This window comes from Lepisma saccharinum, chromosome 8 (genome assembly GCF_977018435.1).
Source record: "Lepisma saccharinum chromosome 8, izLepSacc3.1, whole genome shotgun sequence".
Classification (NCBI taxonomy): Eukaryota; Metazoa; Arthropoda; class Insecta; order Zygentoma; family Lepismatidae; genus Lepisma; species Lepisma saccharinum.
Window position 1 is genome coordinate 54,525,304 of NC_139236.1, and position 14,744 is coordinate 54,540,047.

Below are 14,744 nucleotides of genomic sequence, written 5' to 3' on the forward strand. Positions count from 1 at the left end.
CCTGGACGCCATGGCATTCTCTCTTTTACAACTTTTTTTTAGATCATTCGTGCCCAATAGCTGGCTCCCGCCGCCCCTCTGAACTTGATGAAAAAAAGAATAGCAGATAATGCGAGCGAAACAAGCAAGAAAATTTTACAAAATGAATTTTTATTTGCATAAAATTTGAAATCGAAGGGGTAATTGCTCGCATTAGCCCCTGTCCCCCCCGTTAGTTGAGTCACTGTATAATGCAGACATATTTAAGCAATATATGTTTACTTTGGATACTTTAGGCTCACTGCCATTGTTAGTCAACCTTAATCTGCACAGTTGCTCGACTAACCTTGTGTTAATGCGAATACCACGCACCCTTCCCCCTTCCATCCAAACCGATTCTAAAGGCATAAGAGATAATGTTTTACTTCAACCCTATCGCCGCGATCACCCACAGGTAGGTAGAAAACCTATACATAATAACCAAAACTAAAATTCAATAACAAGTCAATCAAACGATAGTTTAAAGTGGGATCCGAACCACTATGTGCCTCCACCAGGTATCGAACCCGGGACTCCTTGATTGCAAGGCGAAAACGTATTCACGGCGCAATCGAGAAGGCAGTTATAAATATCTGATACATAAAAAATATCAAATTAATTCCCTTATATGTATTAAATACTAATGTATTTTTACATGTTTATTAATTTACTTTTATATTTAATAACATTATAAATATTAATCATATAGGCTCTTTCTTGTCAGTTGCTTGGTAGAAAATTTGAAAAGTTTCATGCACATACATAATATATATGTATAGTTTGTGTATGTCTGTGTAGACCACAATCTTCTTGCCTCCCCCCCCCCAAAAAAAAAATCAATCTTCAATGATTTCGCGCCCTGGTAGGGTATGTAGCTGCCTGGCAAAGTCCTCATTCCGTAAATTCACGAACTGCATGAAATCAGAAAAAGACATATGTTCCCCCTCGTTTTCAGAAAACCTGTTTCACAACCCACCCCTGTCCTTTCTGTGGTGAAGGACACTCCAGTGGGACAATGAATCTCCCTCCCCTATTTACTGCGAGCAGGAAAAGAAGACGGCCACCGTTGGAAATGCAATTTCAAAGCGCAGCGAGGTTTAAATGTGGGGTAATCCTCTACTCCCTAACTCCTCTATGATATTAGTGCGCGAACTTCTAGCCCTCAATGTTCTCAGACCGTTGCCCAAGACTGCTACCATTCCAGCGGTGAGGGACATGAAGAAGAAGAAGAAAGAAGAAGCCTTTTACGTCGTACAAGTGTTGTGAAAGCTTATTTTACAAAGTTTTTAGATCCTCGGATGAAATTTACTACTACATATCATTTTTATCTTCGGTTATATTTGTGTAAGTATTTATTCACATTTTGGAGCAATTGAAGGTGACGGGAATTTTCTCCGATTTATTTACTAGAGAATGTACTAACCAAATAAGTATCAGAGGTTCTGATGTCCCGGTCACTGTTTGAAATTTGGAGATTACGTGTGTAAGGTGTAACATATAGCTTTTCATAATGGCGATATTTCTCCGCAAAGAAGTGAGGACGCCCGAACATTAATTGCTGTTATCAAGGAATGGATTCTCTAGGAAGGAGAGGAACATGTTGAGAGTGGATTTTAAGTGTGGCAACACTGTATTCACTGTTGGATTGTAAACACTACAGACTTTGAAGGTAAGCTTAGTGTTATTTGAAGTATGTTTGCCAAACCTAACGTAACCTAACTTAACCTACCCTAACGTTACGTGAAATTTTCAAGTTACAGCCGTGACCGGGAAAATGTAATGTCAGATTCGTGTCCAGGAGGCCTCATGTAGAAAGTATACAAAATTTCAAACAAATCGGGGAACACACCCGTCATCTTCTATTAAGCCCACATTTTATTATTTAATAAACTTTCAATGACCTGGGTATTTGGGCCATTGTTATTAATAAAGCAAGAAAGCTTGCAATATATTTTACTAAAGATTTTTGCTTGGGATTTAATTTATGTCCAAGGAAGAAAGAGAAATGATCAGGTATTTTATTTTGTTCTCCGAAGCGTGACTTTCAGAAGTTCTTGGACTACTCTTGAATGGCTTTTATTCTAACGACTATTCTGTATTGTCGACATGTGTTGATGAAATCGGCCCAAGTTCCAGTTGCTTCATTCCAATTTCATCATAGTTCACAGGTATTTTTTTCACGGCTCGATTTCTACTTATGTCTGTTAACACATACTTCGAAATTTTAAGGATTACTTACTGCGTTTTTTGTTTTTCAATTCCCTATATGGCCAAATTCCTTTTGTTTTATTGCGATTTCATCATGCTACAAAGGACATATTTAGGGGGGGAATCCGGACCCCCCGAAAGACTTAACCAAGTTCAAAAATTAAATAATAAAAATATACACGGTCTAACTGCAAACCTTGAGCTGCTTTTTTTACTCTAAATAGACGACCAAAATTTATATCCCCTGAAAGTACGTACCTTCTACTTCCATTTTCCGGTGTTGCTTTTCCGATTACTATTATATTGTGCGTAAAAATTGTTTTTTCTGCTGCTAAAAGCAATGCATTTCTCCATTCGTTCGCGTTCATATTGTTTACATGCAGTTGCTGTAATTTGTTTCGGGGTCTTCCTCTCCACACAAGTTTTGCTACCTTGTGTTCCGACGTCAGACGAGGAATGCCTACAAGGTTAGGTTAGGTTCCATTAGCATATATACAATGAAAAATTAATCTTTGGGCTAAGAGAACTAAACCAAGCTTGCCTAAAATAAAAATGTTTTTTCCCGTGACGTCAGAACACAAGGTTGCTCAAGTGTTGTGCGATAAGTGACCCCCTCGTTTCGCTGAATTCGAGTTGATTTGTCGCTCCGGATTCCACCCACATACGCACAGTTTCTTTCATTATTTCAGACGAGGAATGCTTACAAGGTTAGGTTAGGCCTGTTAGGTTGGGTTCCAATAGCAAAATACAATGAAAAAGGTTTTTTCTGCTACTAAAAGTAATACATTTCTCTATTCGTTCGCATCCATATTGTTTATGCACAGTTACTTTCATTATTTCGACGCGGAATGCCTACAAGGTTAGGTTAGGCCTGTTAGGTTTAATTAGCATAAATACAATGACAAATTATTATTCAGGCTAATAGAACTAAACCTAGCTACCTAACAACGTTGGCATTTTTTGCTTTCACTAGATTTGTGCAGGAATGTGCGCCACCATGTCACTTTTTTCTTCCAAGACCGCCCAACCTGGATACGTATTTCTCGTTTTTTTTCAAAGAAAAAAAATTTCCACACCTTCAAACTTACTTTTCCCGATTACTAACTACAAAACATTACCAAAAAATTATGAACCGCGTTCCTCCTAAGCAGCCCATATTCTCCAGTCTTACCTTATAATTGCTTTATTTAACAATAATTTGATATGTATCTGTCTAAACAAAAGCTGACGCAGTATAATTACTTCTTTGTTGCATAATTATTTTATTGGGAGACACTCGAGACAAAACTATTCTACCGCACTGGCAAGGACATATTTAAGAGTGAGGCCTAAGGGTCCAGACCCCCCCCCCCCTTTCCTCTCCCAAAGGCTTACCAACTACTAAAATTAAATAATGAAAATAGGCTATACTTGTTTAGCATTTGCTGTATAATCAATTTTCGTCAACTGGATCTAATATTCTTTCTTGTTATTTAATAAATATTCAATTTCTTTATCTATTTATCGGGATAGTTGATTTCATACAATATTTTAGCGATCTTAACTACACATATATTAGATAATAAATACATGCTTTTATATCTCTATTCATATGCAGTCTTTTTACCGATTCATATAATAATAGCAATTCAATATGAATTTATACATTTTAATTAATTTTATTTTAATTGAATATAATTATCACAATTATTTTATTTTAAATGTTTCATTGATTCCCACTAGTCTCCGATACTTACTGTCGCATCTATCAATAGAGAATGCCTTGTCAATGCGAAGCGCATGCTTGCGTAAGGTAATGTTTACATCTTTTTTTTTTTTGCCTGTATGTTGCACTTGAAAGAAGTCCAAAAAATGCTAATTACTTTCACCAAGGTTCAAATTTAATGTAACAACCATTTCTACAATTATTTGTCTTTCTCAAGAAACATTGAAATAATCATTAAACATTTGGGAACATTGCCCTGCAACTCATTCACACTGTTGTCTGCAGTCCCATCCGGTTTACTGCACTTTTTGACTCTGTGCACTTGCGGGTCTAGTAACAGTGCAACACCAAGTCATCTACTTCATTGATTTGGAGTCAAGTAGTGTATTTGGTGTCTGCACTGTTTGCACTATGTTCTGGAACAGTGCAGCTTGTGGTGTAAGGTCACATGGTGCATTCTAAACAATCAAATGAATGTTTACAGCAGCAGACAAGCATTAGTTGAATCTTCTGAACTTGAACACCGCTATCCGTTATTTGGTTGAACGTTATTACCTTGGGCAGCCTGACACTGGGATACACCTCACTACACCTAGTGTCAAAAAGTGCAGCGAACTAAATTAGGTGTGCTACTTGATACCAGCCATTTGTAAAATATAAACTTATGAGTAAAATAAAGCATTAAGCATTGCATTTCTTGCTCATATTACCTTTCTGGAGGTTGCACTAGAGCACTTTGTGTGTCAGTGTGAGCTTTTAAAAATAAAAATTTAAAGGTGATGGGCACCATTTTTTACTTCACTTGCTATCCTTCCATTAGAGTATGTAGTTTAATGTGTTGAAGCATCTTTGTTACATCTCCATGTAACTACATTAGTAGAAACACATCTTTCTGAGGCACACTGAGTGCGATGTGTGACCACTTGTATTACATACATTTTCACCTAATTTCAAATTTGTAACACATTGCTCATTACTATTGTTTGCTGAAGATAAATAAGATAAACATGTTTAAACTTAGACACAACTTAAATATGTAAGAATCTCTCTTAATAAAGATATTGATTTACAAATATAAACAAGCCAATTTTTAACAAAAATACCACCGGCACACTTTGTGTATTGTGCGACTTCCAGAGGGTTAAGTTTCGAATGAATGAAGTATGTCCGCAAAATGGTTGTTTACAATATATAACCTTTTGTGACATTCACTGTAAACTGTGCCTTTTGTTCTTGAGTGCTCAAACTGTTTTGATGGTATTTTTGTTGTATTCTTACTGCAAATTTTTGCAATTTTTAGTGAGCATTGTTTTTATGTCTCGAAGCTTTCCTGGTGGTGGAAAATGAAGAAAATTCTCTTGGGATATCATCCAGGTCAGTTCTGGAAATGCTTCCAAGGATTATCTCAGAGATACATAAACCAGGAGAGAGGGAGCAGTGGGGGTGGATACTCCATCCTCAACAACAACCAAGAATTACTTGGTTAATAAATAACATGGTTATATGTATTTTTCATAGTTTCATTTTTTGAACTTTAAAGTCCAATTTAAAAGGTACAAACTTACTGTTGTCTTTAGAGACTATGCACTGACGTATTAATTGTAGTTTGTTGAAGAAATATTCCCAATTTATCATAATTTTTTGTTGGGCACACATGGAGTCACACTGATATATTCACAGCACTTAGTCGATAGCATCTAGAGGATTTATCTGTCGATGCATCTAACATTAAACTTCCAAACTTTCGTTCTTGCAGTTCGTTGATTAATTCTTTTTTAAGTATTCGCACAAAAAACAGGAAGGGGACGACGACAAAAGAGTAAGAAATTGTTACTTATTCTATGGAATGTGCACAACGTTGATAAAAAAAAATATTTGCTAACTTAACACTGTACTGCAATATGAACTTAGAATCTTCAAAATTTCGTACATGCAAAATGAAAAACGGCATTACAGCAAAACATCACAGTTGCCAGACTGAAAGTTTGAGTTGCCATGGCAACCAGGTAACTGGGATTTTTTGAGCCTTGATAATAATAATAAATGCATATAAAATAATAGTATTTATTATTATTATAATATTGTTATTATTATAATATTGTTATTATTATCATGATTAGTATCAGTGCTTTTTCAGGGAAGAAAGGTGTCTGTACTCTTCAAGCAGGCCTGTTATTATTATTTATTATTGTCTTCTTCATAAGAATTACTCTAAATATTGTGGTATGTTCGCAAATGATCGTGCATCCATGTAGACACACACGCAAACACATTTCTTTCACTATAATAAACACTTATAAAAATATGCCAGTATGGTGTACCTTTGCATACCACACCCCTCGGACAAATTTATTATAAGAATTTTCTCTTTTCATCTGTTGTTTACAAGCGTTAATACAACAAAGGATGGACCTTTGTATAATGTATTAAATAAATAAAATGCATGTGCAATGTTGCAGCAGGAGCTGAGTTCCAGCAGGTTCCAGCTCACTTTCAGCCCTGGGTAAGACATTTATTTTTCCTAAAATGTGCAACCCCTTTCTAACATTGTATTCTTATTCAAACTAAGTTGCTGTTTATGTTGAAATTATGACAATTCAATTTGAAGGAAGAGGGGATGAGATAGTCTTCCTCCACTTCCTTTTTAATGTTATACTTACTTACTTCCGTGGCACTACAACCCAGAATGGACTTTGGCCTCTGACAATATACACACGGGTTAACTTATTCCAAGCGTTCCCTGGAATACAAAGGAATAACTATTTTATTAAACAACGTTTAAAGTAACACTTTGGTTGGTATTTTTAATAACTTATGATAAAGTACCTAATCAAATAACTTGTAATTATTGGTATGAATTGAACAAGATTGATTAGTATTACTTGCAACTGTGGAATTTCATTGTATTCTAGGAAACTCTGGAGAGAAATTTTAATTTATCAAAGTTTACACCCCATGCGAATAGTAATGATGCCAGAAAAAGGAGAGAGGGAGAGAAAAATTTGAATGGTGAGGAGGAAGCACATTGATAATGCCTCCAATACTTCGGACGGCTGTTTTATCAATATATGCAATTAAGGTTCAACTTAACTTGTTAATTGAAAGTGTGGTGGCAATTAGTTAGGCCCCTACTCTTGCAGTTAGCAGCTTAATTGGAAATTGCAAAGCAACATGGATGCGTCGTGCAAGTTTCACACTCAACAACTTCACAGTCAGCTTAATCAAGAAATGTTTCACAAAGAAAAGTAAGATTGGTGTAGAAGAAGACTTGTTTTGTTTGGGAGAGTTCAACTAACATCCATGCAAACAGGGAAAATAAGTTGCCAGAGTTAGCTTTCTGACAAATGATAATTGTTTTACCAGACACTCAATCCTCAGTCTGTAATTTGGTGCAGTGGTTAAGAGCTGCTGTTTGCTTGTGGAACATGTTACATTTTGCAATATGAGTTTTAAGTCCTGCTACAGGTAATATTTTTTTATTTATTTATTTATTTTTTTTTTTTTTTGTGTATGTTCACTGCATGCTTGCTTGTTGAGTGATCTTACCACATAAAAATCTTACAGTAAATTTTGAATTTATTTTTACCCTTTTTATCTTTATACCATCATACCTACAAAGCATGCTCACTGAAAGGCATGTAATAATCGTGCAGTCAAAAGATAACATTTCTGCACACCAATAGTATTTACATCAACAGAGGAATTATTAATATTTTGACTTTCGAGTTCTTAACACTGCTCTACAAGAAAGTATGTATTGTGCTCCGTAGCAATATTTTACACATATGATATTGATCTTAGGAGAGAGACACATTTCTCGTACTTGCTTTCCTTAAATTTATTTTGTAATAATACAGAAGGAAAGTATGGACCACTGTTCCAATTGTTTCCAACCTGCTTTCAAGAGTGGTGTGTGTGTAAGCTTATTGTTCTAAATTTAAACCCCAGGCTTTGCCAGCTTGCTATTTTGAAATGTGATGTTGGGATTAGTTAACTGTTGCTTACTTTCACATTGAATCACATGGTGCTGGTTAACACTGGCAGTAGTTAACACAAATATCCAGTAGACATTGAAAAACGAGCCTCAATGTCTAAAAACGAGCCAATTACAAGATGTGTAAAACTATAATATTTTTGACGAACTTAGTGAAAAACAACTAAAAAGAGGTTCATTGCCCATGAGAGAATGCCGTTAATATTTCCACTGCAAACTAAAATACAAGTGAGATTTACTTTCTTTGCATTTAGATTATTTGATGCCACTTCTCTGCCAATTTTTCCTGATCACAATTTAAGATGAATGGTGATCAGATGGCATGACTCAAAAAACAAACAAATAGACATGGAGAGGAACACAATCCCCACAGAGGGTTGTGGATCCAGGTTCAAAAATCTTTGTGTGTCAAATAAAAAAAAGGGGGGCAAATTAATATTTGTATGCTACATGGCAGTATCTTCTGGAATAATACTTGGTACATATTCCTGCATGAGTAGGAGTGTGCCATTGTATTATTCAATGAAGTGATAGTGGCGTTGAGCTTCTTGTCTTAATACTGTTATTATATTTCAGGTGGTATACAGGTGATATATCTTTAATATCTGGTTAAAAACAACATAGAGCTATTCACTAAATTCAAACTACATGAAGAATAAAAAGCTATATCATATGGAGCTCAAAATAACAATCTACCAATACAATTATAGGAATTAGAGAATAGAGAAGACTATTATAGTAGAAAGTGGAAGTTTGAGCTATATCTGGAAAAGAGAATAACAGGAATCAATCAGCTCTGATGTGAATTACTACAATGTGTGACAATATTGAAACATCAGTTGTGTTAAATGATCTGCCAAAGTGTAAGGAAGAAGGTGCTAAGAAGTCTGCAGTAGATAATGAGAGTGATGCTCAGTTACCAACATTTTCTAGCATACAAGATCCGGTTTTTATATCATTGGGTGAGATTAAGCAAGAATATGATGAAGAGGCAGTTGGGATTTCGGAAGGAACTGGTAATCTATATGAAGAGCAAACAAAGTTCGTGGAAGAAATAAAAGTGGAGGACTCCATTCCTGAAATTACTTTAACAGAGTTGGATGGAAATTTAGGCTATTCATGCCCCCTTGATGAGAATACCCTTTTGAAGTCCTATTGTCCAGATGCCCATTGCAACCTGGTAGAAGAAGATGCTGGATTTGAAAAGACAATGATAGGAGATACTCCATATGAAAGGAAAACTGCAGATGAAAAGTAAGTACATTACTTAATCTTTTCTTTACATTCTAACTATATGATGGAAAGTCATTAAATAACAGGAATTTTATTATTAGAAACTGTTGGTTCTTTTTATCTCCCACGTGTTCCAGATACACAGCTAAGGTGGGAGGAATCAGGGAAGTGGTGACTCAGGGTGTCAAATGAGCAATAAGATACAAAGTTTGAACAAGTAAACATCATTGTGCCTTGTGAAAATATTGAAACCCTATTAGGTTAATATTTCATCAGTTTGCAAAGACCGCTTTACTTGCATCTCTCTAATAGATATATTAAATTTACACTTATTGCCTGTAAACAATTATTCTCTGAAATTTCCTCATGATGAGATGTGAAAGTTCCAAATAATGACTAATAATGTGTGCTAGGGTATTTGGTAGGATTTACAGTTGCATGGCAAACTATGAAAAGGTATTCTCAATTTTGATGAATACTTATAAAATATTAATTTACATTTACAGTAGATATGTCATTTTTACAACATTTTTCTGTTGTTGTGCCCAATATGCTGTATAGTAACACATCGTAAATTACTCAAATGTTAGAATGCTAACTTCTGATAACTATTTTTGTCAGAGGATAATTTTGTCAATAAGTGATGACAAACTTTTACTGATTCAAGGATACATGACTGCATACATCATTGTAAAGCACTAACCTATCGAGGAGCTCCTTCTTCGATGTATACAGAGACTTGCAAACAGCACGTGAATTTTAAGAAGTTACCTATCAAACTAGTACATTGTATCTAATTTTTAACCTAGACAGCAGAATGCCTATTATGTGTAACATAACCAATTAGTATAGAGCATGTTTATAGGGGGTTGGGGGAAACTTCCATGTGTTACAGACTTATTAAGTAGAGTCGATTGCCATTTTTATGACTTCATTCCCATAAATGTAGATTTTTGGCCATTATCATAACAATTTAGTCCAACTATGGAAAGGTTTAACCCTTGAGCCTGATACGCTGAACTACTCAACATCATCTGTAACTTAACAATTGGTACCCAAACTCTTTCCTCACTAGCAATTTTTCATTCTGGGAGAAAGGTTGTTGTCCACGTGGGTCAAGGGTGAGAAGTGATTAAATAGCTCTAAGCCTGTTTCATTGGTGACAACAAAAGCAGCAAAGGAATGCATGCTGGTATGAGAAGGTTGCTGATGCTATTTGTTCAACTTATGTTGATCACCTATTACCAAAATTTTCCAATCATCTGTTGATTGTCCACAATAGACATATTGCTGCCTAAATACTGTTTTGTCCTATCTCCACTTTTCATCAGAGATGAGTGCTCCTTACAGGTTAATGAGTCACATTCCGAAGCAACATATCTGGCTGTCAAGTGGTGTGAATTATCAACATTAAAATGAATTATCAACATAAAAAAATGTTTGCGCACATCCTGTAGTGTACTCTAAATTCACTTATGCCAAACTTCAGTCACCTCTCCTGCAAAGTCAGTGCAGATGGGCATATGACAAAATAGTTTTTAGCCAGCGATATGTAGCTAATCATCAAAACCAGCCAGAATAATTAGACTTTTCCCATGATGGACAAAATATCTGTAAAGAAACAAGTTCATTTTGATTTCCCTTTATGCTCAGATTTGATAATCAGGGCTGGACTTCAGTTTGTGGTGGAATCTGAACCATTGTACTGTGTCCCAACCAAAAGTCGAACCAGACCTCTTGATTACAACAGCAGACAGATCATTGTGTGTGTCCTTGCATACTTATATGTTTATGGAATAATTCTTATTTGTTAATAATTTTTCTATATATATTCCAGGACTGCTACAAACATGTCAGGAAGCAATTGCAATTTATTACAAATACCAGATGAGACAAATAGTGAGATTGGTTTTTGTTCGCAAAACATACATTTTAATGAAGATTCATTACTGAAAGATGGGTTTAAAAATGACTTAAGAAGTGACACGTTAAAACAACCATATGCATGCGAAGTGTGCAAAAAAGCATTCCCAGGGATTTCACAATTAAGGACTCATTTTCGTATACATACGGGGGTAAAGCCATTTAAATGTGAAGAATGTGGTGTAGCATTTGATCGTAAATCCAATCTGAATAGCCACATGCTAACTCATACGGGCATCAAGCCATATAAGTGTGATATATGTGAAAAATGTTTCACCCAGAACCAAAATCTGATAAGGCACAGGACAACTCACAAAGGAGTCCATCCTTATAAATGTAAAATTTGTGGTGATGAATTTTATAAAAGGGAAGAGCTGAAAGTTCACAAAAACAAGCACAAGCAAAACTCATTGACGTGCTTTGATTGCAGCAAAACGTTTTCAACTGCCAGTGCTTTAAAGCAGCATGAGAGAATTCACACTGGAGATCGACCACACAAGTGTCAGGAGTGTGGTAAGAGTTTCTTAAAGCTAAGTTATCTTACTGTGCATGCACAAATCCATACTCACACTCGAGATAGACCACACAAGTGCCAGCAGTGTGGTAAAGGTTTCTACGAGATACGTCATCTTACTGTGCATGCACAAAGCCATACCGGTGAGCGTCCTTTCAAGTGTACCGAGTGTGACAAGTCTTTCAAAGATAAGGCATATCTTATTCATCATATTAGAGTGCACCAAGGAATTAGACCGTTCAAGTGTACACACTGTGAAAAATCTTTTACTGTGCTTAGACTCTTACACAGACACATGATAACTCATAGTGAAGCGAGACCTTTCAAGTGTGAACTTTGTGGCAAGGATTTTGCTCGGAACACTTATTTGAGAATCCACCATAGGCTTCACACGGGTGAGCGCCCATTCGAATGTAAAGAGTGCAGGAAGACATTCCCATTTATTGCTAACTTAAATAAGCACAGAAAAATTCATGAAGGAAGAGGGCTTTGTAAGCAAAGAAAGAAGAACAATTAGAAATAAGTTGTATGTATAATTATTGCATAATGAGTAATTTTAGTGTGTCTGTAAAGTGCCAAGTAAAGTAAAGAAAATTAATTTAAAAAAGAGTAACAAATTTAAAAATATTGTTTTCATTTCCTGTTTCTATTTGTGTATTAGTTGAGCAGTTCGGGAGTAAAACTTTGATGAAAGAAACACATGAGAATATCTGGGTAACCCTCAAGCTTCAAATTGATGGACAAACTATCACATGTGTTTTTCTCAGTTTAATACTTTTGTAGGTTATCAAGTTTTACTCCCAAGCCACTCAACTGAAAAGAAGAAACTTTATGCAATGAGTATGCAAGGTAATTATAAATGAATACAACAACTTAACATGTTTATAAAGGAACATGTGCATTAAAGGAGAGAAAAACTCTCAAACCTTACATCACAAACATTTAAGGTAATAATGTGTCATACAGTATATGTTCAGGTGATTTGGACACTCTTCTTTTTACACACAGTTCAGTCCCTTTGAACTCATGGTACCAACAGTAGATATACTGACATAGTGGATCTTTACCATGTGTGGAAATGCCTTTGTGATGGAATTTGTCTTTGCCACGTGAAATGCAGCGTATGCTTTCTCTGATTGCTCACCATCTTGCGACAATAAGGAGTATCACCAGATACATACAGGGCACTTGGTCACCATGGTGCCTAACAATTTCATCTCACAACTGAATTTTCAAATTCACTTCAAAAGAAAGAGAGAGAGAAAGTTCATTTATGCAAATTTCCATTACTTTTTTTAAATATTGAGTACAGTATAACTAACTAATGCTCTTTATGCTTAAAAGTGGTCCATGTCACAATTAAATTCTTCGAGGTTGCAAAATTAATTAATTTCACATCAAAGATTAATTAACCTAGCTTCCCTTTTAGTAAATTTAGAAGTCGAGTGGAATACATGTAATGTTTAAAAATAAGAACTACAATGTATTGTGTTCTCAACTGGCTTCATTTCATGTCCATTACTTTTTAATTTTGTGCAATTGTTATGATACCTTATTTTGCAAGATTGTGAGTTTCTTGAATGATATTTACTACATACCCTACTTCAAATGAATATACATATCATTTTTATCTTTGGCTATACATGTGTAAATATTTATTCACATTTTGTACATTTTATTAAATATAAATAAATTTTCAATGAACTGAGTATTTGTGCTTTTTCGTAAAGCAAAAAAGCTTGCAATATATTTTGCCAATGGTAAGAGGAATAATCAGGTCTTTTGTTTCTTTCTTCGAAGCGTGACTTTCAAAATTCTTGGACTACTTTTGAATGGTGTTTATTTTAACAAACATCTTAAACATGCTATTGTGTAGTATCGACTTACATTTGCGAAATTGGCACTGTATAAGTGCAAGTGGCCCAAGTTTAATTCAGATTTTGTCATGGTTCACAGGCATTTTTTTCATGGTTCAATTTCTATTTACGTCTGTTAATACATACTTCGGAGTTTAGCTTGTTTGCTTGACAATGGTTTTTCACTTCCTAGTCTCATATGTGATTCTTCTCTTGCAACCAGGTGTTTGTTTCCTTTTGTCTTGGTTACATAATGCTGTTGCCATCTAGGTCATGTGTGAAGCGAATTTGTTGGCGAGTCAGTTTTAGGGCTCTTAGCATTCAAACAATGTCTCTAAATACAGGGTATACATAAATGAATGGTGCGGTTATAAATATTTTATTTCTTAACTTACATGGTTGGAGCAAACACCATTAGAGACTGAAACTCTCCCAGTTTTTGATATGTGAGTTAAAATTACAATCCTTGAATGTGGGCTCCCCTGGTGACACGACACACATCAACGTGGTAATCAAATTTGTTCCAGACACGGATTAACATGTACACTGTAATGTCTTGCACTGCATGCACTATCCGATCATGAAGTTGCTGGATGGAAGTTTATTAAAGACATAGTTTATGCAAAAACTCGATATGCTGACCAAGGCAGAAATTTATTTTATTATAAAACATAAACTAAATGTAACGTTTCAACCTTCTATCAAGGTCTTCTTCAGACTCTGTACCAAGTACAACTTGTATGTCTGAAGAAGACCTTGCTAGAAGGTTGAAACGTTACGTTTAGTTTATGTTTTATAATAAAATACATTTCTGCCTTGGTCAGCATATTGAGTTTTTCATATCATGGAAACAAGGCTTAATGGTGTTATAATAGTTTATGCACAAACAATGCCAACTTCCATCCAGCAACTTCATGATTTGATAATGCATGCAGTGCAGGACATTACAGTGTACATGTTAATCCGTGTCTGGAATGAGTTGGATTACCACGTTGATGTGTGTATACCCTGTACTTGCGTGGCTAGGTTAGGCATGCTATGTTTAGAGTTGTTACATTAAAAGAATTTCCCTACATTCCTAAAATTCTTTCACATCTCATCATTTTGATGCTGGTCTCGAGCCTCGTGCCTGCAGTAGTCTGTGGATACATTATTGATGGGAAGCAGGAATATTTTGAGTTAGGTACCATTTACATCTTATTTTCGCCAATAAATAGTACTTTTCAGGCACTGCAAACAGTGTTAATTATTTTCTAAAATACTCAAATTTACTGTAGCAATAATTTCTGCGAG

At 35.3% G+C, this 14,744-nt stretch overlaps 1 protein-coding gene across 1 annotated transcript; it reads left to right on the forward strand.

Moving 5' to 3' along the window:
* Window positions 1-1,246: 1,246 nt before the first annotated feature.
* On the forward strand, window positions 1,247-12,413 carry LOC145991008 (uncharacterized). The gene is made up of 3 exons (XM_083126668.1): window positions 1,247-1,362; window positions 8,502-9,179; window positions 10,996-12,413. The coding sequence occupies exons 2-3, from the start codon at window positions 8,740-8,742 to the stop codon at window positions 12,110-12,112; spliced, it is 1,557 nt and encodes a 518-aa protein (XP_082982794.1). The 5' UTR covers window positions 1,247-1,362; window positions 8,502-8,739; the 3' UTR covers window positions 12,113-12,413.
* Window positions 12,414-14,744: the final 2,331 nt, after the last annotated feature.

Bases quoted from the DNA above. Each gene is read 5' to 3' on its own strand.
- LOC145991008 (XM_083126668.1), top strand. From the start codon at position 8,740: ATGTGTGACAATATTGAAACATCAGTTGTGTTAAATGATCTGCCAAAG. The intron at 9,180-10,995 runs GTAAGTACATTA...TATATATTCCAG, and splicing joins AGGAAAACTGCAGATGAAAA to GACTGCTACAAACATGTCAG.